At 38.9% G+C, this 26,803-nt stretch overlaps 1 protein-coding gene across 1 annotated transcript in view; it reads left to right on the top strand.

Annotated features, from left to right (window-relative positions):
* LOC106912472 (protein NLRC3-like) overlaps window positions 1–7,043 on the top strand; it is a 13,809-nt gene extending 6,766 nt beyond the window's left edge. Inside the window, exons 2-7 of the mRNA XM_088010665.1 lie at window positions 4–94; window positions 2,404–4,162; window positions 4,486–4,662; window positions 5,511–5,687; window positions 6,086–6,132; window positions 6,440–7,043. Of these exons, the coding sequence (XP_087866791.1) occupies window positions 4–94; window positions 2,404–4,162; window positions 4,486–4,662; window positions 5,511–5,687; window positions 6,086–6,132; window positions 6,440–6,963 (2,775 nt within the window). The 3' untranslated portion in view covers window positions 6,964–7,043. The remainder of the gene's footprint in view (window positions 1–3; window positions 95–2,403; window positions 4,163–4,485; window positions 4,663–5,510; window positions 5,688–6,085; window positions 6,133–6,439) is intronic.
* The last annotated feature ends 19,760 nt before the right edge of the window (window positions 7,044–26,803 follow it).

Below are 26,803 nucleotides of genomic sequence, written 5' to 3'. Positions count from 1 at the left end.
CTGCTTCCAGAAGCCCAGATCTGGATAACTTCCCAGCCTCCAGCTGCTGAGAAAATCCCTGAAGACCTTATTGACAGACTGACAGAAATACAAGGTAAGATCTGCAGATGCTAATTTCTTACAAATAGAATGAACTTAAATGTCTTTTCTAAATTTTAAACTGTCAGTAAAATAAGAAAAAAGACTTATTAAAAGTATATCAAATTATATAAACAAAACTAATTAACTATGTAACTTTTCAGAATGAGTTTCAAGGATGAATCCTTTCCATTCCAGAGAACTATGAATGCACACTAAATAAGTCACAGTGAAATTACTGTGTATTTCTTAAGTTTCAAGGTGTAAAAGTAACTAATAAACAAAGACTTGACTTCATTTTATTAAAAATGAAGCCAGCTGATAAAAATTTAGAGACAAAAAATGCACTAAAATGCACTAGTTCCACTTTACATATGATTGACTAAAGAAACAATATGTAAGGCTACATTCACACAACAGGCAAATGTGGAAAAAATATATAATTCTGAGAGAAATCTGTGTACTCAATGCTCCACAAAAAGCCATTGCTATCCACTGTGTTTCCTTTTTTATCAGCTTCATTTGTCTTATTATCTTCTGACAATACTATTGTTTCCCATTGCTCAACAACTTTAAAGTCAGTCCTAAGATGGTGCCTCCATTATTCTGTAAACAGTGCATGGCTGGGTGATGTCTGTTCTTCTTTTCATACAAGTTGCTTTAGTGTGATGGCGCTGAAGTGAAAATCACTAAACACAACTACAAATTGAAAGGCAACAACATATTCATTCATAAATACACATAAATAATTTTGTATCATAGTAACAAAGCAGCCTTTTGCAGCTGGATTTACAGTGGAGATGAAAGTTGAGGCAGAGTAAGGTGGAAACAGCAATGATTTGATCTTCACACAGCATCAACAACAATACCACAGGTGAAATTGCAGCCTTAAATAGTCCCAGCTGTGAAAGACCAAATAACTTTTGGTGATTTGGAAGGACCAAGTCACCAAATGTGATTTTCATGGGGAAAATCATTTTTGGTGATGTCAATTGACCAATTTCCATCTATTTGAATAAAATACCTTTAACTAAATACTAACATTTCTATTTACTTTTCATAAATATATACTTTATCCTTACACCATTAGCATCATTATGCAACACCACAAAAACCCATAAACAATTCCCTCCCCCCAGACCCCCACACTTTTCAATGGCCTCTCCCAGAACCTATAAATGGTGTCTGGACCCCCAGGGAAATATTTGTCCAAACACCCTGGAGAGGACACAGAAAAGACAGGTGAGTCACTCCATTTTAGCACCTTCATACTTAATACATTATGCACAAACATTTTCTCAAGCCAGTAGTTCTGAGTAACAATTATCCTCTTTTCACCTCCCAACCACCTCACTTCTCCATGAGGAGCAGCTGTGCAGGGCCCAGAACAAAAGGCTACATGCTGATCCATAAAAATACTCAAAAAAAAATATACAGTCATAAATTGTTCACACAAAGGTCTGACTGCTGTTGCATTTAATTATCACACACAAATAAAGAGATTTCAGCAGTTAGTCATGAAGACCTGCTGCTAAGAAACTAAAATATATTCAATAAAACTGATTAAAAGGCTAAAATTTACCAGTTGCCTATTGGTTTCTAAAGGGCATTGGGCATCCGCATCCCAAAGTATATTCCAAAGCTCATGCACTGCAATATTGTTATATTCAAAATTGCAAATGTTGCTGATAAAACTCTCCTCAGCATGAATCCAGTAGTAATTCAAAAAGACACGTTGCAACATGCATTAAAGGCACCAATTAACACGTTGATTGACGAGATGTATGTCTGTGCTCCCTGAGTCTATGTAGATTGTATTTTCAGCTCCTTTCTCTAAGCTAGGCTGACTGTTGAGTTTCAGCAACAGCAGCTTTAGATCAGTGTCTCTTCAATGTTAGAAGGTGAAAGGCACTGCTGTTCCTTCTTTCAAAAGTTGATGTCACTTTACTAGTCAAGTCTTATTACACGCTTCTCATACAGTTATATAAACTTACAAGTAACAAGTCTCCTGATTATTGGTCCACATATCACATATGCACAATTTGCATATCAGGTACTCAGACTTTCCTGGTGCATTCACTGACAGTCTGCACCATAAAATGTTTAAGCTCTGGAGTATACATTATACCTCATAATTTTAATTCAACACATGGCAGCAAGAAATTGCTTTGACAAAAATCTACAATCCCACTTAAATTTTGAGGTAAAAGTTTGACTGGTAGTCTTTTATTGTGTGTTTTTATACATTGGAAAAAGAATATATAACATAAAATTTTCAAAAGTATTTAATTTATGTTTTTGTTTATTTACAATGTATTTTTTCAGAGAAGCCTGATATCAGAAGTCAAAGAAAACTCAAACGTCAACTAAAAGATCAATTTACCAGTGTGTCTGAAGGGATTGATGGACAGAAGACCTCAGCTCTTCTCAACGAGGTTTTCACTGACCTCTACATCACAGAAGGAGAAAATGCTCAAAATGAAGCCATGCAGGTTCAGGATGCAAAGTTCAAAACAACAAATGAAGAAACATCTATTAAATACTGCGACATCTTCAGACCTGCAAATAGTAATCAAAACATTACGACTGTCCTTACCGTTGGAGTGGCAGGAATAGGAAAAACATTTGCCTCAATGAAGTACATACTTGACTGGGCAGAGAGCAAAGGAACAGAAAACATTCATTTTGTTTTTCCACTTCCTTTCCGAGAGCTAAATCTGAGACCAGATAAAGAACACAGTCTAGAAGATCTGATTAATCAGTTCTTCCCAGCAATGAAAACATCTGAAATAACTGACTATGACGAGTACAATATTCTGATTGTTCTGGATGGTTTTGATGAATGTCGTCTTGCTCTTGAGTTCAGTGAAACAAATAAATGTAGTGATGTCAGAACACCAACCTCAATGAAGGTTCTGCTGTCAAATCTCATCCTGGGAAATTTGCTCCCTAAAGCTCAAATCTGGATCACCTCTCGACCTGCAGCATCCAACAACATTCCTGCAGAAAAGGTTGATCGAATGACAGAAGTGAGAGGATTTAATGATGAGCAAAAGGAAAAATATTTTATGAAGCGATTCAGTGATGAGGAGGTGGCTGAAAAAATTTGGTCATATGTGAAGAAATCAAGAATTCTTTACATGATGTGTCACATCCCTGTTTTCTGTTTCATCACATCAAAGGTTTTGGAGGACTTTGTTAAAAGAAACCAAGAAGATGAACCAAAAGCTCTGACTGACATGTACACACATTTCCTTTTGCTCCAGCGCAGACAGACAAAATATAATACAGATCAGTCAACATCTGAAACCTCTGGAATGGAGACATTCAGTGATAAAACTAATGATGAAACAATCCTATCTTTAGGAAAACTTGCTTTCAAAGGACTAAAGGAGAAGAACCTTCTCTTCACTGAAGAAGACTTGACCAGTTGTGGGACTGATGTAACCAAAGCTGCTGTTTTCTCTGGGTTGTTAACTCAGATCAAACGAGAAAATCATGATCTATACAAGCAGAATATGTTTTGCTTTGTCCATCAAAGCATTCAAGAGTTCATGGCAGCTCTCCATGTCTTCTACTCATTTAACAACAAAGGGGAAAATGTGTTCACAGAATCCACCTCAGCAACCTCTGACCTTACTGCCTCAGAGTTTTATAAGAAAGCAGTGGACAAGGCTTTTGAGAGTAAACATGGGGACTGGGACATGTTCCTTCGCTTCCTAGTGGGTCTCTCTCTGGAATCTAATCAGGATCTACTTCAGGATCTGATGGATAAGAATGAAAAACACAAAGACGCTAGTAAGGAAGCAGCAGAGTACATCAAGAAGAAGCTTTTCTTAAGCCTTAATCTTTTCTACTGTCTTAATGAGCTGAATGACCACAGCCTTGTTCAAGAAATCAAAAAGTATCTTAATTCAGAAGAAAAACCTTTTGAAACTTTCACTGCTTCTCAGTGGTCAGCTTTAAACTTTGTGCTGCTGACATCAGATGAAAACCTTAAAGTGTTTGATCTTAAGAAATACCTGAAATCAGAGAAAGTTCTTCTGGGAATGATGCCAGTAGTTAAAGTCTCAAACACCACTTTGTAAGTATTTTTAGAAAAACTGTAAAATGCTCCTTTTGTAGAGCTCTCATGTAGAGTCTATGATATGCCACTAGTTCAGAATAATGCTTCATATTACTTTCTTCACTGTGAAGAAATAATTAATGTTATACATGAGAGTTATGGCTTTTTCCATTGGAGGTGGGATTCTAGTTTGACAACACAAACATGATAACTTGTCTTTTACTATTGTTTAAAACAAAACTCATACTTTGTTTCTTTACTGTGATCCTTTATTATTTTAGGAGAAAATCACACATGAATTTGTCAAATTAACTTGATTGTTGTCATGGATCTTTTTACAGACTGAGTTGGTGTGAGCTCTCTGAAGAATCTTGCAATGGTCTCACATCATCAGTGCTAACCAAACCATCCTCAAATCTCACATTGTTGGACCTGAGTCATAATGATTTGATGGATGCTGGAGTGATGCGACTTGCTGATGGGTTGAAACATGTGAACTGTAAACTAGAGACTCTTAAGTAGGTTTTTCAGTTATCAATTAAAGTAATATATCAACCAGTGCTAAAGTTAGCCACTAGTTTGAGTTTATAAACTAGTTTGTCTTGAGATTTAAAGTTATTCTATGTGTTCACAATTCTTGTTAGTGTTAAGTGTCAATATAATTCAACAATCCTATGAAAATAGTACTAAGAGGGATAGAACTAAAGTTGAGAGATGAGCATGTATTAATGAAATAATTTGAAAGTCTTCCCTTAAGGGTGACGGTGGGTCAGGAGGTCATGAGGTCAGAGTTTATCCTGGAACCGGTAGGTTTCTAGTTTGAACACTGTTGTGTTGTGGTTAAGACATGTCACCTGACTAACCTGCTGGTGGTCAGAGAACCTGGTGACCCTGGTGAATGGCAGCTTCTCCTCTGTTAGACTGTTTTAGGGAGGCTGTGGCTACAATGTAGTAATTTGCCACCATCGGTGTGTGTGTGTGAATGAGTGAATGATGAAATGTGGTATGAAGCACTATGGGGTCCAATGGACTTGATAATGTGCTAGAGAAGTTCAGACCATTTACCATTTGAACCATAATCAGGTTTTACACAAAATTACTCTAAAAGACTGTAAAATGTCATGTTGGAAGCAATCTATGAGGAAGTAATCAATGGATTTATTGTTATCAAAAAATATAAGCTGCAGTGTTGTAATATTTTAAGACACTTTATACTCTTATTATTTGCAGGCCATAACCTTTAAAATTAGAATAAAGGACTTTTATTCTTTGTTTTATATAGAAAATATATAAAGTCCTGAACTTTTGTATCACCATCACATTTTGCTGAGCTCTATTTCTAATCCAAAATTGTGTCTTTGTGCAGGTTGGCAGGATGTCAGGTGACAGAAAGAGGCTGCATTTCTCTGGCTGAAGCTATTGAGTCCAATAGAGTCTCATCTCTTAAACACTTGGACCTGAGATACAATCACCCTGGAAACAAAGGGATGAGGGCTCTCAATGCAATAGTTGACGATCCAAACAAGAAACTTGAGAAAGTGAAGTGAGTAAATAAATCAGACATTACTTAGTATTATTATTACATTTGTAGAAAAATAGCTTAATCTAATATATGATGCACCATGTCTGAGTAGAGGCTCAGACATGGTGCCTCTACCATGTCTGAGTTGACCTCTCAGACATGGTAGAGGCACCGGATTTATCATCATTTATGCGGATGATAAATCCGCATAAATGCGGATGATAAATCATCCGCATTTATGATTTATCCATCATAAATGCGGATTTATGATGGATCCCACTGTTACTTGTCTTGCTATGCTTAGCTGAATATGTAAATAAATGTTATAGTTCAAGAACTAGTGGAATAATATATAAAGACTTTCTGATTTATTTTCCAAAATAAAATAAAATGAATCTTTCTTGTCTTGCTGTGCACAGCTTTGACTATGAAGGAAAAATTCGACTAAAACCTGGTTGGAGTAAATGTAAGCTGTGTTGTTTTTTTTCCCTCAACACTTTCACATTTTTATTACAAGATGAAACATGTTTATCTGAAAATGAAGGTTAGAACGGCTTAATAATGATCAGTACAATAATGATCATAGTAATACGTAAATATGATTTTATATATCAGGAAATCACAAAATACTTAATGACTCCCAATTCTCCAAATTTAGCAGATTTAATATTTAAATTTATGGATTCACTATGGTAAAAACAGTACACATTCTGAAACTGTCAATGTTTACATTTTCTCAAAGCCTGATTGATTTTCTTCTTGAACACTTTCAGATGGTCCAGATCTTATGTTTGATGAGACCACAGCAAGCAGACGGCTTGTTCTGGTTGAAAACAACAAAAAAGCGATGACTCATAATGATGTCAAGAAGCTGGAAATGCAAAATACAAGTGACGAAAGGTTCAAGAGGACCCAGGTATTTTGTGATGAAGGCCTGCAACAACTTTGTTACTGGGAAGTGGAATGGAAAGGCAAAGTGGGAATTGCTGTGGCATATAAAGATGTGGGTAGAAGCTGGGACAGTGATGGTGGTCTGGGAACCAATGACAAGTCCTGGAGTTTGCTCTGCTCCAAGACTGGATACAAAGCCATGCATAAAAATACAGAAGTAGAAATCGAAGTAACTCCTTGCAAAAGAATAGGTGTGTTTCTTGACTGGGAAGGAGGAACTCTAAGTTACTACAGCATATCATCAGAGAAGCGGAGCTTGATTCATACGTTCAAAGCAAACTTCAGAGCAGAGCTTTTTCCAGCCTTCTGGTTTGAGAAAGGTTCTGTGACTTTGTGTGACCTGTAGATTTATGAGAGCACAAGTTAGAAAGACTGTAAACACTTAGAGTGGTGTGAAGAAGTGTTTACCCCCTTCCTGATTTCACTTTTTTTTTTTTTGTATATTTGTAACACTTCAGTGTTTCTCTGCATGTTGGCATGATATCTAGCTTTTAATTATCTTTTGGTTTACTTCACTTTGCATAAAGATTCTGTTCAAGTGATGTCTTGTTTGGGAGTAGGTGTGGCATTAAACAGTCCCAGGCGTGACAAGAGACAGTGAATTCAGGTGTGATGGACCACAGGTGTGGGAGGCAATCACTTTCACTAGGGCCATGTAGGTTTTTACTTTTGTGCATTTTGTGTTTACTTATTACTATGACTAATAAGTAAATTGTTTTTATGTTCTGAAACACTGAAGTGTGACAAATTATGTAAAAAAAATTAAATCAGGAAAGGGGCAAGGGTGGGTGGAAAGAGTCCCAGAACTTAGTGGACAGAAGAAAGTACTGTTGTTCTACTTAAAATAATGAATATTTTTAATACTACATTCAGTGATTAGGCTGTTTAGGTTCACAGGCATGAAAGTACCTGACCACAAAGTCTGAATTTATTAATGTAGACATTGATGGACATGCAGATTGCCAAAGAACTACAATATATGTCAAGTAGCTTGAACATATAATTATTGTGCACCATTCAATTAATACGATTTAACATTACTGTAATCTATGCCACAGTTTCCGATTGTTTGTTACTCCAATCTATCAAAATTACATTGCTTGTCAAAGACAAATCTAATGACTCGAACAAAGAGAACAAAACTAAAACTTCTTTATAGTATGTTTTGATCTAAGAAATGTGTTTTATGTTGGTGGTTAATGGGATGTGAGAACTAAAGTAAAAGTAGATTTTAAAGCATCTCTTTTTAGACTGCATATTTTTTATTATGTGAAACATTTTTTCCTCTGAGTTTGATATCACTGTTAAGACAGGCTTCTGTGCTTTTACTTTAAACCAGTAAAATTAAAATGTAACTGTTTTTATTACTTCTGAAATTACCATGTACATTGTTAATTCTCAGTATTCAGCCACGCCTCTAACTCCTCCCTACTCCAGCAGACTGACTACTGACCAGCTCTCCGTCTCACGGGTCCGAAAAGACTCTAATTCCCGGGTATTACCGCAATTTAGAATTTAGAGAACTTTTATTTAAGCTGGGCGCGAGAAAGATTTGCCTAAGCTCTGACTACCTTCATCCAGACGTTATGCCCCGCTTCAGTTCATGACTCAGACATCGGAGTAGCCCCGCCGATGTCCGAACTCATGAACCACATCTGTTAACGGTAGCTCCTTCCCTGTAATTAACGTGCACTTGGTAACCGGCTTAGATAATTTTAGTGACTAGGAATAAGTCCCAGGGACATTATTTATCTGAACTTCCGAAGCCACCCTAAGTTACTAGGACCATAAGCATTGATTTTACAATGATCAGAGAAATTAAATCTAGATGACTCAATTAATTTAACTGTCCACAACATCAAATTAGACTTTAGTAATTTTATTAGCAAGCTTAAGCAAGGGAAAAGGACATACAGCATTTCAATAAAAATTAAGAAATTAAAACTTTTGAGAATCATCAGAAATCACTCCTACTTCTAACCCTACACTGTGTCTTAATCTAAATAGAGGCTTTGGGGGGAGGCAGTATTACTCGAACCCAGATGCAGAGACGATCTTGGCAGCAGAAAACTTTAACGTCCATGGATGGAGTCCTGACTTTGTCTTGGCAGAATCCTTTCAGAATAAATCTAAAGTAGAACTGGTGAAAATCCTCAACGAACTCAGTTCTTTATCCACAAAAGATCTTTGTCTATTCCCCATGTCCACTGCAGCATCGTTGTAATCGTCCCGGGGTATCATCACGCAGCCCTCCGTTGATTCTGCATCTCCATGTGTACTCGACTCGAACGCTGCGGAACAAAGAACCTCGAACCTCCTGCGTGGTGTCTTTTTATATTCTCGGCATCCACACACTTTCTTTCCTCATGGACGTTTTTACTTGACGTCAACTGTTCTTTGGTTAGCCTCAGACTACAGATGAACTTTATTTCTCCTGAGCTGCACTTTCAGTTCCCTGTCTGAATTCTGCACCTGTTTCCTCCGTACTGACTGCTTGGACAGATGATCTAATATCCATCACCATCTTGAAGACATGATGTCTGTTCTGATGACCTAATGTCTTGGTCACCTCTGCTCCCCTTTCGGTTCCTCTTTTCCCCTGACCTTTCACCTACCATCTACCTCCAACACAACATCAGTGACCTTTAGTTACAGTTACACATTTTACACATTTCAAGTTCAATGTCAAAATCACATTTATAACTTTTTAGTTTATCTGATTTAGCATTCATTTATAATTTTATAATAACCATTACTTATTAGTTACTCTTATTATAATCATGATGTGAGTTATTACAGACATTTCTGAAAAGAATCCAAGAATAATTCATTATTCTAATTATTTGACACCATGTTACAGTTACTTCTTTCACCTTTAAGTACTTCCATAAGTATAAGAGTAAGTGTAAATATTCTTATAATCAAACCAACATCAACCATTGGTTAAACCATAAGTTATCATTATTAATTTAAGTATTTTACTCTGGGTTTTATCCAATTACTCAAAATGTTTAGATTTTATTCTTTAAACCTCTAATGCTCAAAATGAGCAGTCTGAACTATTTTTAATCACTGCAGGCTGGAAACTTCCTCTTTCTCCAGGAAACCTGCTCTTCCTGTTACATGACACTCTCTCTGTCTGATTATGATTTTTTTATGATTAAATAGAAAAAAGTAGAATTAAAGCAAAGTTTGCAGGACACAATAACAACACACACAACCAGATTACTTTTATTACCGTCTGACTCTACTGTTGGGTCTTGATGTCACCTGTGTAATCAGTTTTAAAGATAACTTTATTTATTTTTATTATTAAACTAAAATCTCCAGCATGGGGAAGTGGGATGAGCTCGACTTTTCTCGACAACATTTTCAATTTGAACAAATACAAGCCTGATATTTAAACTATTTGATGAAATCCAGAATATTTTGAATTGTACCCTTTTATTCTGTGTTGAAAACAAATTTGCTGATTGATAAAACTGACATTTAGCTTTGTTTTCCCTTTCATTAGAAAATATGTATTTAAAAAATTATATTTTCCAAGACATTTGTGAATAGATTTTGTTTAACTTGTTGTTTACTGTCTTTTTTGATATGAAGTAATTATAATCTTTGAAAATATAAACATGTGCTATGTATAGTTAATAAATAACTATCTTCTACGAAGCCCTGTCTGTGTATGTGCAGGCGTGTGTGCGTGGGGGTGCTTGTGTGTGTGTATTTTGGAACAATATCATCCAGGTAGTGTTTTAATGAAAAGCACTCGGGTTTATTGGGAACATTGTCAGCTCTGAGTTCTGAAAACTTGTTCTTATACCGCAGTCCAGTGCTTCTCAATCCTTGTCCTCATGTACCATTGCCCTGCGATAACTAAACCCTACCCCACTCCTTTCCTGCTACTCATCACACTCAAAGACAGCAGAGAGCAAGAGGCAGGGTGTGAGCATCACATACATGACCATGATTGAACAAAGCAATAAAAAAATCATACAGAAATTCTGTCTCATCCAAGAATTTCAGGAAGCCAGAAATGCGTCAGAGGCTGAAGACACGGGAGGCGATGTCACTCCCTCTCCATTCATTCCATCCATTCGAAACTCAACTGCGCTCCTCCAGCTAAGCCATCAGCAAAATTTGTGCATGTGAAATTTGAAGCTTGTACATATAGACGTGCACACAGGTGTGTGTCTTAATTAGCAGCTGAACTAGAAGCTTGACAACATTTCACTGATTTATCTAAAACTTATGAGGCAGTCGTATATAATTAACACCAAATCTACTGTCAACCACAATTAGTCTGAGACAAACTGGAACCTGGTGAAAAAAACTAGCTTCCAAATTACAGTACATCATAAGCACAACAATCACTATCAAGATAGGCACAACTTACCTTACATTTGCATTTCCATACTTAATCAAAATTAAATTTTTATTCATTGGATGTAAAACTTGCTACAGTTTTTTTCTGATATTTTTTCAAGTAACAAATTAGGACATAGGATTATAGAGGACAAGGTGATGTTACACATTCTATAAATGCATGCAAACTCAGCACAAAAGAATAAAATCACCACAATCTAAACTGCAATAAAAAGTGTCTGAACTGGTAACTTATTTACATAAAGTAAATGCATAATTTCATTAGAAAATCAATGTAGTGATTTACTTATGAAATGATTAACAAATCTGTAGGAATTTATTGTCCCAGTATTTTCCAATACTATAATTTTATTGATGCGTATCATGAAACATGATCTCTCTTTCCATAAAGATAAGAGCACTGTCTTTGTGCTGAGAGGAAAACAACCTGCTGAATACTATCAATCAATTGATCAAGTTTATTTGTATAGGACATTTCAACAAGGCAGTTCAAAGTGCTTTACATCATAAAAACAGTCATAGAAAAACACAGTCAACAACTGAATGATAACATTTTGTCTTGTGGCAGCATTTAACATCAGAATATTTATCAATGTTTCATTTATAATGTTCCAAAAGCAGCTTTTAGATCTGCTAAGCTCATTTCAGACAAAGGTTATATGGAGGAATGAACAACCATGTCAAGATGGAGGGAGAAAATGTGGACAGACCTCGTGTTTAGATATTAAAAGCTGTCAGGATCTGAGTTGGTATTCTTTACATTGTCTTAGATTTGTTTTTTATGTATGAATACCTAAAAGTAAAATACTTTTAAAAGAATGCTTTTACTTATGAATTGTTTGTTTCTTTTTTCTATATTTATAAGATTCTTGGACTTCCAAGTCCAAAGTTTTTATTTCATTATTGATGTTCCATTCTTACTGGAACATGAAAAAAAATAAAATTTTATTTATTTTATCTCCTGAAACTGTGAAGTCTGGAAGACACAGGAAACAAAGACCCACTATTCACATATTTTGTTATTATTACTGTGTTAACAAGATATTATACACAGAACAGAATTTATTGATCATCCTTCATTTGACACTGAAAAAGAACATTAAGACAATGCAAACTAAAAAATAATATACAGCTACAACACAAGGTTAGTGCAGAATACCACACTTTGATGTGAATTTGATGTGAACTAAAAGGGGATAGTATAAAACAAGTGACCAGTAAGAAGTTTGTTATTGCAGTTTTGAGCTTAACTGTGGTTTGTAGGCTTACATTAAAAGAAATCTCCCTGCTTGATTCTCCTACTGCAAGATTTATGACAGGAAATGTTCTTAGATTTAGATATCAAGGCCAAAGTTCCTTATTGTACAGCTCTGATGCTGTTAAATATTAATAATTTTTTGCAGACTGTTGGAACCGACTTTGATCATAAATCTTAAGACCTTCATACAGTTCAGATGTTTTCCCTTTTCATAGAGATTGCTACTTTTTCGGCGTCTATGACTGTGTTTTTGCAAGAAGAGAAAAACAAAAGATTGAAGCAAGATGTCGAGTATGAAGTAACAAATGAAGATAAAATATAAAGCTACTGAAAAGTGAGGAGATCCAAAACAAAATGTCCGAGGAAAAGGATGGTATCATGTCGGGTGGCAGGTAAGTGAAGCTTTTTTGTTTTCAGTCAAATCTTTTCTAGAAAACTTCAAGAGAAAAAAGTAATATGTTAAACTGATCATTTGGATTTTCCAAAATTTTATTGAATTGAAGAATGAATGTAAAATTCAGAACATAGGTGAAGAAAATGACAAGCTTAATTGTAAGGTGTTTACTTCAAACTGTGTGAACCCTCATTTAAAAAGAAAAAAAGATTTTGGTCAAGTATGAGCAGTGTAAATGGAGGAAAGTCTTACTGTAATATTGTCATATCTTAAAACTTAAAGACCGTTCTGTTCAAAGACTACTTGACAAATCAGTTCCATTCCTTGAATCTACGAACTTTGTTACAATATGCAGCAACTTGCCTAAAAGTAGTTAAACATAATTTTAGTGGTATTAATCTGGCATATTTGGAAAAACACCCACAAATTCTACAGTTTGTTTGTAGACACTGTGAGACACTAGTTCCAAATGAGATTATGTAATGATTTCTTAATTTAATCTAATTGACCTTCTTGTTAACTTTTGCAGAAACAAATTAACAGATTGAAGAATATATAGTAATACAGATTAAAGTTACTAAATAATACATGGCTTTTGTTTAAATCTGTCCAACCTGCTGTTTTTGAAAGGAAAATCTTTAACTCAGAACTTTACTTTCTGAGCTGTTTTTGTTTTGCTGTTGGTTTTTACTAAATACTGCCCCCAATTTAGTTATAGCAGTAATTTTCAGGCTGAGGATCATTTAACCCATCTAACACTCAGGGACCATTTAATTTCAAATTGTGAGTTGTGTTCAGAAAGAGTGTTTTCCACTGAAGTCAAACACATGGAAATCAAAATAAAGTTGTTCTTTACTACCAAGTGTTGTGTGCATTAATAACATTTTGGACTATTTGTATTTTCGAAGCACAATAAAAGATAAACAGACTTGAATTGCTTTGGCACAAAGCAAAAATCCTTTTCTGCACCATTAAATATAAAAATTATCCACTCTGTCATTCATTTATTTTTTGTATTTAATGACTAATAATTTTAATAAAATAAAATAACAGATCTTGGCAGGTAAACAGAGCATTATATTGTTGAACCTTTATGACATTGTTCTCATGATATTATGACTTTATTCTTTAATTTAAAAACTTAATTCTTAGCCTGGCACTAAAATTCCATTGTAGATGTGAGATGTTTGTTAATGCCACATATTTTATTTAATCGTTTTGTATAGTTTAAGGGGAAAACTGATTTTGATTTGCTAGAGCTTATAAAACCATTTTGCTGGTTGTCTTCTAGGTTACCTCAGCACCAAACTACGAACTCTTCTTCAGTGAGTTTGAAAAGTGACAGATCCAAGGATGACCCTATAAACTTTGACAGTGAAGATCAAAGGTAAGACACTTTGGTAATGTTTTATGTATTTTCTTAGTAAAACACAATAGAAAGTAGTACAAAGTACAATAGTTATGGTGATTTAGTAGTGAATTCTGCCCAATAGATAGTTCATAACTTTTGAAAATTTTAATGCAAAGAGCATTATGTTCTTTGTGAAATAATCAAAAATAGAAAAACAGAAAAGATAACAGGACATAATTTAAATAAAAACCAAGTAGATAGCTTCAAATTGAAAGTTATTCCCTGTTTTTATGAGTTTAAATGAACATTTTAAATAATGTAGGAAAACAAACATCAAACAACTTGCACTGAAAAAAAAATCTGAATCACAATCTGGTTTATTAGCCAAGTTTGTAATCTACACAAGTAGTTTGATTCTAGATAGCACTATATCTCAAGCAGCAGGAGGAAAAAAATACAAAAATCATTTATAAAACAAAGAAATATATATAAAACACAGATCAATTTTATTAATGCAAAAAATGTACAGCATACAAGACACAGCAGTGTGATTAAGGTTAATACCATAAGGAGCACCGATTGTTGTATAAATTCAGTAAACATGAACAGGTCAGGTATTTAAGAGAGTGATGGTGTGTTAGGAGAAAATTAATTCAGCAGCTCATTCAGTGATGAATTTTCCAGACTCCTTCTTGTTCTTTAAAGTGAACAAAGTCAATTCAATCGGGAAAGACTCAGACGAAGAAAAAGGGAACAATTAAAAGATTTAATGACAGCAATGAATAACAGTTCTTTGGCGCTCGGGCCCCGGCAGCTGATCTGAGCTGAGATTTGATGTGAACTCGATGAACATCCCGATAACCGATTAGGGATGCTCTCCCCCCCAAAAAAAGGGGCTGAGGCCGGGGCCGAGGCCCAAAGAAAAGGGGACCTAAAATTTGAGAGCTGGCTTGAGGGTGCGGAGAGAAACACAGTACTGGTAGTCGCCAAACGAGTGCAGAAGTCTAGAAGGTGAGAAGCTGGAAGGAGGAATCAAATTGATTGCTAGAGGGGTTTTCATAATATCATGAAGCCCATTCGAAGAATGAGGCATGCTAAGAGAAAGGCTGAAAAATACCAGGCAAGAGAGTGAAGGATAGTTGAAGGCGCGGAGCCAGGCAGGAGATGGGATCAGTTTCGGGGACACAATCGCCTGGAGACAGGCTGGAGAAGAGGTGCCTGCTGTAAGGGAGCCCTGCTGGAAATATGAGCGAACAACTACTGAGACATGGGCCAACAATGAGAGGAAGGGTAGGTCATGGGCCAGCCGTAGGGGCAGGCCATGCTGGGACATGCCAAAACTCAGACGTAGAAATGAATGATTGAAGATTTAATGACAAAATTAATAACGGTTCTTAGGAAATGAATGACAGTTCTTTGGCGCTCAAGCCCCGGCGGAAGATTTGAACTGTGATCTCGGGTGAACGCCCCCAACTCTGCTTAGGGATGCTCTCCCCCCCAAAAGGGGCTGAGGCAGGGGCCGAGGCCCTAAGGTGAGAGGAGGGAAAGGGCAACTGATCCGTCTGTACATACTGCTGTAAAGACCGTTCTATCTGAGCTCTTCACAAGAAACATGCAAAGGTAATAAAACAAAATAACAGAGGCATGAAGCAACACGGTCCTATTTCTCTAAAGCAGCAACTTTGAACCTGAACGGTCAGCTGAAGCAGATCTCTGATATCAGAGCTGCGCTACTGTTAAGCTAGGAGGCTTGTTGAGCTTCGTCAGGCTTCGGAAGCTAAAGCCCGAACTGTAACCTCCCCCGTTAATCTCTGACACTAACGACTTGAAATTGGATAATACATTGTCCCTTAGAATGTTTAGATACTTAAATAGCACATTTTAACAAGAATAATGACCGAGAATTCTGCCTACTAGCATAAGCTAAGGCTAATGTTAGCCACAAAATTTAAGTAAAACTCACCTTTGTGTCAGTGAATGTATAACTAAGCGTACATCTTAAAACCCTTCTCCAGCTGACTTGTTGGGGCTTCGGATCGATGTACAAACCTTGGCCAAGCACTGCAGCATCTAGTGTAAATGATATTTGCATTGGATCGGAAACAATCGAGCCGCTCCACCCGGAACGCGGAAGCTGAGGTGCAAAGAGTCCATAGTGGGACTCTGAACCTGTGAGTTGATTTGAGGGACAGGAGGAGGAGAATGCTGAGAGGAAAGAAAAGGCACAGCATACAAGTGGTCAGCCAATAGGGATGTTGATCACGAGAAAAGGTGAGGCACTGATGGAAGGAACAGATATGAGGTGACAGATGACACGAGGAAACTTGGTGGAAGAAGGCCAGCAGTGATAAACCATAACATGATGTCAGGCTGGAGACAGAGTCAGTGGAGGAATACTCTGCGAGAGTGAGACCAGGCAGGAGGAAGCAGGACAGCTTGGTGGTTAATGTGATGGCGGGGCCAGGCAGGTGAGCATGAACAGCTTGGGGGCTACGGATGGAGCGGAGCCGGGCAGGTGAATGGGGGCCAGCCATGGGGATATGGGGCGGCGCGGAGCCGGGCTGGAGGGTACGGGTCAGCTTGTGGGGATGCAGAATAGCCTGAAGAAAGGCTGAACGACAGGTGCGGGCTGGAGAGGCGCCTCGCTGGACAGACAGAGGGAACAGCTGGGACATGGGCCAGCTGAGGTGGTGCGGAGCCGGCCTGGGGGGTATGGGACAGCAGAATAGCCTGGAGAAAGGCTGAATGACAGGTGCGGGCTGGAGAGGCGCCTCGCTGGACAGACAGAGGGAACAGCTGGGACATGGGCCAGCTGAGGCGGTGCGGAGCCGGCCTGGGGGGTACGGGACAGCAGAATAGCCTGGAGAAAGGCTGAATGACAGGTGCGGGCTGGAGAGGAGCCTCGCTGGATAGACAGAGGGAACAGCTGGGACATGGGCCAGCTGAGGCGGGGCGGGGCCAGCCTGGGGGGTACGGGACAGCAGAATAGCCTGGAGAAAGGCTGAATGACAGGTGCGGGCTGGAGAGGAGCCTCGCTGGATAGACAGAGGGAACAGCTGGGACATGGGCCAGCTGAGGCGGGGCGGAGCCAGCCTGGGGGTACGGGTCAGCTTGAGGGAGTGACTGAGAAGGCACAGAGCTAGTCAGGAGGGTGAAGGCCAGCTGGGTGTTACAGACTGGAAAGAAACCTTAAATTAAGGGTGTAAAGGACAGAGGGGAAAGATATGCGAAATATTGACAGGATAACATTCACTTGCATGAGGTTGACCAACCACCACCAGAGAATTGCGCAGTGCTCGTCTGGCACTGGATGTTAGCGTAAGGCCAAGAGAATACCTCGAGACTGGTGAACGTAGTCGAACATACTTTTTTTTTTCTTCCCCTCAAGGTTGCGTGCATGCAGGGCTTGGAACTACGATGAGCATGAAGAAAAAGCCGAGACTCAGAATGGGGATGAAAACTGAGGAAATATACAGGCAGGATGAGATTAAGCTTGAAATGGGTGACTTGTCTAATAGCAGGACTGGACACAGCACAGGCAGGGAGATAGCTTATCGGCAATGGTGTTAAAATGACCAGATCGTAACAAACAGGTATGCTAAATTAAATGGTGGCGATAGAAGACATAAGACAGATGGTGGAGGTTTGGCTTATAGTTAAAACACAACTTATAGCGAGCGATGATCGGGATCACTTGCTGACATTACTCTCCGGAAACAGGTTAGACAGTGAAACGAGTTAGAAAATGCTGAGGACTTGAGCTGCTGAAATGGATGATGTAAGCGAGAATTCATGGCTTGTTTAATTGATAAGGTCTGGAACGATTGTACCGAGATTGTCATGGAGGGCTTTAAGTCAACTTCACGATCTGTGGCCAGCAACTGAACAGCGTGTGATGCCTCACAACTGAGGCAAAACTCCTAATTACTGGATGATTAATACGTACTCGTGCGCAGAGACAATTGGCAATATGACTTGTATTATGACACAGTCAAAGACAGCATGGTCTTCGGTTGACAAGTTGCTGATAATGGAGCTGAAATAAAAATGTGGTAGCCGAGACACCCGAGACAATGGGCTGCACGGCTCTCAGTAGCTGAGTGCGCATACGAGTGCTGATATATGAATGAGTAATCCCTCTAGGCTGCTCCGACTCCAGACGAGTTAACATGAGGGCATGGCTTATGGGGGCAGAAGGTACACTGCGGTAAAACTACTCATACGAGGACATTTCCAAAGCGTTCAATAACGAGGGTCCTACACTCTTTAGAACATATCAGCGGGCTACAGGCCACTAGTCGACGAGCTGAAGGTGCTACATTGTATAAACTTTCATTATTATTTAACATTGCCTGCCTCCAACGCTTGCTCGACTCAGTCGGTTAATTGAGGAAACTGTGCGAAGCTCGCGAATTGCTGGTTGCTGCCATAATTCGAACACACACGGAGCTGAGACAGCAGCAGCAGGTCTCTTTAGCTGTCGCACGGGAGTAAAACCCGGTGAGAGAATCTTAGAGCTGGTATGGCGTTTAAAAGCGCCTCCCTAAACACAAGTCGATTCTTCAACATGCAGTTAAAAGCTCTCGAGCATATTGGGCGCAGCCCGAGTGGCCTACGAGTTCGGGAGAGAATAGGCTAATTGAAATGCGGTTCGTAATAATGCGAATGAGACATGTGAATGCTACGTCTTACCCCGACAGCCTGAGACGGGCGCAGAGAGGGGAATCCGGAAAGGTGCTGACCATGGCGGCATGCGGAAGAGAGAAGCTGTTGACGTGGCTGACCCATCGCGTGGCAACGGTGTGAAGACGATGCGAGAGCGGCGGTGGAGAAATGGAGGGAGAATGGATGGTGAGCTGGGAGAAAAAGGTGACGTGGATCGGTGCGGCGAGACTTTGGCGGGCGAAGGAAGACGGCCTTGCTGCTTCCGTCGGATCCTCTCTTCGTTTCTGTCGTCTTTTACGTGGCATATTTTAACAGGCTGTCTCCTCCACGTAGAGCTCCGCAGTTAGCTAGCTGGACTCACTGATTGTGCGGGAAGCAATTGCGTCGTGCGTCATGGCAAAAGTTCAAAGGTAACGAGGTGACAGGGCTTATTATGACGTTTTTCGAAGGTGGGTCGAGGAGTACGGGAAACCCCAGATAGGTGAGAGATAGGCGGGTGAGCCTGCTTGAAATAATCGAGGCTGAGATCGGGAGAAACATCTCTTGCAACAGAGGAGCGTCTGAGGGGAAAAGAAAAGGCCAACGCAGGATGAGAGGTAGAAGGACGGAGAATCACGAAGCTGTGGAGAAGATGAGACGTGCTGGCTGAGAAGCTGTGGCGAGCAGATGAACGGATTGAACGCAGCTGGGAAGCGGCCGACGACTTGGGCGTGGATCCTTTTATGCTGAGCTTGATTGATGATTGGACACGCCAGGTGAGGTCCAGCGCTGAGGTCGGAGATGAGCATGACGCCGATGGACGAACGGAGGGGATGGAGTCTTCCAGGTTGAATTTTCGCTATTAGCTTCATTACTGATGGCAGTCTGGACTTATTGTGGTTTGAGATAAACTGACTGGTCAGGGCCTTTTCTTTGAAGATATTTTTATTTCTTAATTGAATGTAAGTTGACCTTCTCGTTAAGTTTTGCAGAAAGAAATTGACAGATTGAAGAATATATATTAATACAGAATAAAGTTACTGAATAATACATGCTTTCTGTTTAACAGAAACACGTTAAACAGCAGCAGGTCTTTTGAAAACCTGCTGCTTTTCAAAAGACCTTAACTTTACTTTCTCAGCTGTTTTTGTTTTGTTGTTGGTTTTATTAAACACTGCCCAATTTACTTATGTCAGTAAATTTTCAGGCCAAAGATCACTTAACTTATCAAAGAAACACTCACAGACCACTTAATTTGAAATTGCCCCCACAATGACACAACATATTATACAACTTGAAATGAAAGTATTAGTCTCTTAATGTACTTATTGTTGTTTTCTTTGTTTATCCTAATGATAAAGCTGATGCTGTTTGGAAAATGAGAACGGCCACAACAAAGTCATGAACAAGTCGACCAAGACATTTTGAGTTATTTACAGATTCTGAAATAGTGCATACTAACTTTTCCAGTGATGTCAAACACATGGAAATCAAAATGAAGTTGTTCTTTACTATCAAGATTTGTGTTCATTAATAACATTTTGGGCTATTTGTATTTTAGAAGCACAATAAAAGAAAAACAGACTTGAATTGCTTTGGCACAAAGGAAAAATCCTTTTCTGCACCATTAAATATAAAAATTATCCACTCTGTCATTCATTTATTTTTTGTATTTAATGACTTTAATAATTTTAATAAAATAAAAATAACAGATCTTGGCAGGTAAACAGAGCATTATATTGTTGAACCTTTATGACATTGTTCTCATGATATTATGACTTTATTCTTTAATTTAAAAACTTAATTCTCAGCATGGCACTAAAATTCCATTATAGATGTGAGATGTTTGTTAACATCTCACATCACATATTTTATTTAATCGTTTTGTAAAAATGTATAGTTTAAGGGGAAAACTGATTTTGATTTGCCAGAGCTTATAAAACCATTTTGCTGGTTGTCTTCTAGGTTACCTCAGCACCAAACTACGAACTCTTCTTCAGTGAGTTTGAAAAGTGACAGATCCAAGGATGACCCTATAAACTTTGACAGTGAAGATCAAAGGTAAGACACTTTGGTAATGTTTTATGTATTTTCTTAGTAAAACACAATAGAAAGTAGTACAAAGTACAACAGTTATGGTGGTTTAGTAGTGAATTCTGCCCAATAGATAGTTCATAACTTTTGAAAATTATTTTAATGCAAAGAGCATTATGTTCTTTGTGAAATAATCAAAAATAGAAAAATAGAAAAGATAACAGGACATAATTTAAATAAAAACCAAGTAGATAGCTTCAAATTGAAAGTTATTCCCTGTTTTTATGAGTTTAAATGAACATTTTAAATAATGTAGGAAAACAAACATCAAACAACTTGCACTGAAAAAAAAAATCTGAATCACAATCTGGTTTATTAGCCAAGTTTGTAATCTACACAAGTAGTTTGATTCTAGATAGCACTATATCTCAAGCAGCAGGAGGAAAAAATACAAAAATAATTTATAAAACAAAGAAATATATATAAAACACAGATCAATTTTATTAATGCAAAAAATGTACAGCATACAAGACATAGCAGTGTGATTAAGGTTAATACCATAAGGAGCACCGATTGTTGTATAAATTAATTCAGTAAACATGAACAGGTCAGGTATTTAAGAGAGTGATGGTGTGTTAGAAGAAAATTAATTCAGCAGCTCATTCAGTGATGAATTTTCCAGACTCCTTCTTGTTCTTTAAAGTGAACAAAGTCAATACTGATGGCAGTCTGGACTTATTGTGGTTTGAGATAAACTGACTGGTCAGGGCCTTTTCTTTGAAGATATTTTTATTTCTTAATTGAATGTAAGTTGACCTTCTTGTTAAGTTTTGCAGAAAGAAATTGACAGATTGAAGAATATATATTAATACAGAATAAAGTTACTGAATAATACATGCTTTCTGTTTAACAGAAACACGTTAAACAGCAGCAGGTCTTTTGAAAACCTGCTGCTTTTCAAAAGACCTGAACTTTACTTTCTCAGCTGTTTTTGTTTTGTTGTTGGTATTATTAAACACTGCCCAATTTACTTATGTCAGTAAATTTTCAGGCCAAGGAACTTGCACTGAAAAAAACCCAGCGCGAGCGTCTCAGCGTTCATGTTGCGTTTGTAGGCGGCTCGGAAAAACAGGTTACCACATATGTTAACAAAGTGACAGAGGACACAGATATGGGAAGTGTGGAAGCCCCTACTGTATCAAATTGACATAGGAATAACAGAGTGTTTTCCATTCTAAGGTAAAAACCAAGCGCATACAGTGTTCATGTTTTGTTTTTTTTTTTTTTCATCCATCCAGACGGCTTCCCGCGCCCCCCTTGCAATGGCATGGCGCCTCCCCCTCGCCCCCTAGGGGACGTGCCCCACAGTTTGGAAACCTCTGGCTTAAACAATAACAGCCTCAATAATATGTATCAATTATTGAAGCTTATCAATAAATTGCCACAGAGATGCATAATAGTGAAGACATTTTTTTATATTCCTTTGCTTTTATACAGCAAAGTTATCAACCCTTCTGACATAAAAAGTAAGCCTACTTAACAGGTGAAATTATTTTGATCTAAGTTCTTAAGAAACTTAATACAATAAATTCTTGAATTTTGATTTAAGTAAGATTCTAAAAAAGTATATATATATTTTTTTTATTATTTTTTTGTATTTGCCTTTAGTTGGCATTACCAAGTTATATTCAAATCAAATTTCCTGTCCACTTTTAATGTATTTTTAATACAAAAACACGGTGGTCCGTTGGCAAATCACTTGTGTTATGTGCTTCGGGCACATTATGATTTTTGTCTTTCTTTTTTTTTCGTTTTCTTATAGACCTTGATTAAATGACTTTTTGTAAATATATTTTGGACTTTGGATAATTTCTTTTTGGTCATTTAATTATGTTAATTTGTGGTGCTGTTGGTCCGCCTATAAATAGGCTGGCTTTCGGCATGTAGGGAGCCTCCCCTCCATTCCCGCCTGGGCTCCGCCTTTCCGCTCGCTCCACCACCACCAGCCGCTGTGGGCCGCAGCTGAGGCTTCCAGCCTGCCATGTGGTATTTCTGTTAGCCTTTGTTTGTTTTTTCCGTTGTGTGTTTGGCCTGGTGGGACCGGTTGTCCTGTTTTCGATTTTTCTTTTGCATTAGGTTCTTTTGTTTCTAGTCCGGTACTAGTAGGGGCTTCGACGGCCCTGTATAGGGTTGGCCCCCTGCTGTACCGTTTTGTTCTGTTTGACCGGCTCACCAGGTCCAACTTTCTGTTAATACTTTTGGGGTTTTGTTCTCTTTATCTTTTTTTTCTTTGGGACACGGGATCTGAGGGCTTGACCTCCATTTTCTTCTCAGAAAATCAGAAGAAGCTGAACTGAGAAAACCAAAGTGAAGAGAATCTATGAATAAAAAACATTTTGGTTGAACTCATCTGTTGTCTCGTGTCCTCAAGTATGTTGTGCCCTTGGTGGACGTAACATATTTATGGGGGCTCGTTTAAACAAAATTTACCTTTACAAACTTGTCGTGTCCTAAGGTTGTTTCATGTTTTCGCGATTATGTTGGGTTTAGTGGGCATTGTTGCGCAGCTGGCGCGCGTTGCGCTGTTTAATTAGGACATTCGGGTCTGGTGTTCTTGTAGTTTTGTTTGTATGAGTGTTCCTGATTAAGTGTGGCTTGATTCTAAGGTTAGATATGGAATTTGACCTGGATGAGTTTGTTCAAAAGCCCACATTGGATACTTTAGGTAAATGTACAAAAGATCAGTTGCTGTTAATAGCCGAGCATTTCAAGGTTACAGTAGATAAACGTGTTAAAAGAGGAACAGTTGAAGCTGAGTTGTTAGAAGCACTGGTTCAGATAGGGATTTTTCCTGCTACAGTTTTACCAAAAAGTCCTATTGGGTCGCTATCGAAAGCTTCGTTGCCAGATGACCCGGTTCGTTTGAAGGAACTTGAAGTTGAATTAGGATGGCTTGCTTTGAGAGAGAAGGAGCTGCATCTTGAACAACGAAGAATGGAGATACAAGCCGAACTGCGTTTGAAAGAACTTGAGCTTGGTGCTGGGTCTTCGCAACCCAAATCAAATGATTTTGATGTTAGTAAAAATGTTCGTTTGGTTCCTCCATTTAATGAGCGGGATGTTGATAAATATTTTACATTGTTTGAAAGAGTGGCACTCACACTTAAATGGCCTAAAAATGTGTGGACTTTGTTGTTGCAGTGTGCATTAAGTGGTAAAGCGCAAGAGGCGTATGCGTCTCTTCCTGTGGCTGACAGCCTTGATTTTGAGAAAGTTAAAAGTGCTATTTTGAGGGCGTATGAACTAGTACCTGAAGCTTATCGTCAAAAATTTCGTAAATTAAAAAAACACTACAATCAAACGTATGTGGATTTTGTTAGGGATAAAGAAATTCTCTTTGATCGTTGGTGCTCTGCTAAAAATGTTGCTGACTTTGCACAACTTAAGCAGCTCATTTTAATGGAAGACTTTAAAAACAGCTTGCCAGAAAAAGTTACCACCTACTTGAATGAAAATAAAGTGTCGGATGTGTCAAAAGCTGCAGTTCTCGTTGATGAGTACATGCTGACGCACAAAGGTAATTTTGAGCGCTCACATGTCTTTAATAAATTTGACAAATCTGAAAGTAACGGGAAGGAGTGTGCCAAAACTATTTCACTTGTTGAATCAGATATACCTGCTGCGCTCGGTGGCGTTGAAAGCAAATCGGATAACAGGTTGGATTTAAAAACTAATGTAACGTGTTTTTATTGTAAAAAGAGGGGACACATTGTGGCCAATTGCCCAGTTTTACTGAAAAAGAACGTTAAGCCGGTCGCTCTAATTAAAACTGTAAATCGCGTTACTCAGTCACTTTCAACAACGAAGCCTTGCGAGCATGCTGATTTTAAGCCTTTCGTTATGGATGGGTTTATTTCCGTGTCTCTGACTGGTGAAAAGATCCCTGTAAAAATATTGCGAGACACCGCTGCCTCTCAATCTTTTATTTTGGAGGGGATCTTGCCATTAAATAGTGATACTGCGATTGGTTCTGTTCTGCCAGTTCGTGGTTTTGGCATGCAAGACATCTGTGTTCCACTGCACAAAGTCGTGATCCAGTCTGAGCTGTGGTCTGGTGACGCTGTGGTTGGGGTGCGTCCTAGTTTCCCAATAGCAGGCGTCTCCATGATCATGGGCAACGACTTGGCTGGGGGTCGAGTGTTGGTTACCCCGGACGTTACACCCGTTCCGGTGCTACGCGACTGTCCAGATGAACTTGCTCGTACATACCCAGATGTGTTCACGTCGTGCGCAGTTACGCGTGCAGCAGTTAAACGTCAACAAGATGAAAATAAAGATGAGTTTGACTTGAGTGAAAGTTTTTTGTTCAATGCTGAATCCGACCATGTTCCATTAAATAAAACTGTGGAGGACGTGTCTGATATAAATACACTGTCATTATCTAGACAGCGGTTGATCGAGCTCCAAAAAACTGATAAAAGTTTAGCGCAACTGTTTAACGATGCATTGACTGAGAAGTTTGACTCCATTTCTACTGGCTATTTTTTAGATGATGGGCTTCTGATGCGTAAATGGACGCCGTTAAATGTATCTCCTGTTGAAGAGTGGAGTGTGGTGAAGCAGATTGTTGTTCCGTCTCCATATCGTTCAGAAATTTTGCGGTTAGCACATGATAATCCATTAGCAGGTCACCTCGGCATAAGAAAAACCTATGATCGCATTTTGCGTCATTTCTTTTGGCCGGGTTTAAAGAGTGATGTCGTGCGCTACTGTAATTCGTGTCATTTCTGTCAAGTATCTGGAAAGCCAAATCAGACGATTCCTCCTGCTCCTTTGTATCCCATTCCAGCCATTGCTGAACCATTTGAAAGAGTATTAGTTGACTGTGTGGGTCCGTTACCTCGAACCAAAGCAGGAAATAAGTTCCTGGTAACAGTGATGTGCACTTCTACTCGTTTTCCAGAGGTTTTTCCGGTGCGTAAAATATCTACGCCTGTAGTGGTAAAAGCATTAACGAAGTTTTTTTTCAGTGTTTGGTTTACCTCGGATTGTGCAGACTGACCAGGGGTCTAACTTTATGTCTAAAGTATTTGCGCAGGTCTTACATCAACTTGACATAAAGCACTGTCACTCTAGCGCGTATCACCCGGAAAGTCAGGGCGCACTCGAGCGTTTCCATCAAACCTTGAAAACAATGCTTCGCACCTACTGTTTGGAGTTTGACAAAGACTGGGATGAAGGGGTACATTTACAACTGTTTGCTATTCGGGAGGTGGTTCAGGAGTCTCTCGGGTTTAGCCCGTCGGACTTGGTTTTTGCTCACACTGTTCGCGGTCCTTTAAAGCTATTGAAAGAGAAGTGGTTGTGTGAAAAATCTGACCAAAATTTATTGGACTACGTCAGTAATTTTCGACTGAAGTTGAGCCGTGCGTGCGAGATAGCTAAAGAACATCTTAAAACTGCACAGGCTAAAATGAAGTCTTTGTTTGACAGAAATGCAACTTTGAGAGTTTTTCAGCCTGGGGAAAAAGTGTTGACTTTACTTCCGGTTCCTGGTTCCAGCTTACAAGCACGCTACAGTGGACCTTACACGATCACCAGAAAGGTTGGAGATCGCGATTATCTGATCTCTACTCCTGATCGGCGGCGGACTTCACGCTTATGTCATGTTAACATGTTGAAGCCGTATATCGAGCGTGCGCCCACTCTGAATAAATCTGTCAGTTGTTTCCAGTGAATCAGATGACGCATGCGTCGGGGCAGGTGCGGACGCACGGGAGGAGCTGTCCAGTGCTGAACCAGAAGGTGACGTTTTCTCCCCGGCTATCGCTGAGGGAAGGGTTCCAAATTCAGAGGGGTTGGAAAACTTGCCTCGCTTGTTGTCTCACCTTGACTTTTCCAAGCAGGCTGATGTAATTCGTTTGATCCAGTCTTATAGGTCACTGTTTGCAGACATTCCCACTCAGACTCGTGTGCTCAGCCATGATATTGATGTTGGTGATTCCAAGCCTACTAAACAACATCCTTACAGAGTGAACCCAGACAAGCGACGCCGTTTGAAGACGCAGGTGGAGTACATGGTGAAACATGGACTTGCTGTTGCCAGCAGTAGTGCGTGGAGT

Source organism: Poecilia mexicana, unplaced genomic scaffold (genome assembly GCF_051168715.1).
Source record: "Poecilia mexicana isolate PSO_F unplaced genomic scaffold, ASM5116871v1 scaffold_12, whole genome shotgun sequence".
NCBI lineage: Eukaryota > Metazoa > Chordata > Actinopteri > Cyprinodontiformes > Poeciliidae > Poecilia > Poecilia mexicana.
Note: the sequence above shows the minus strand (reverse complement) of the source record. Positions and strands in the feature narration are given on the sequence as shown.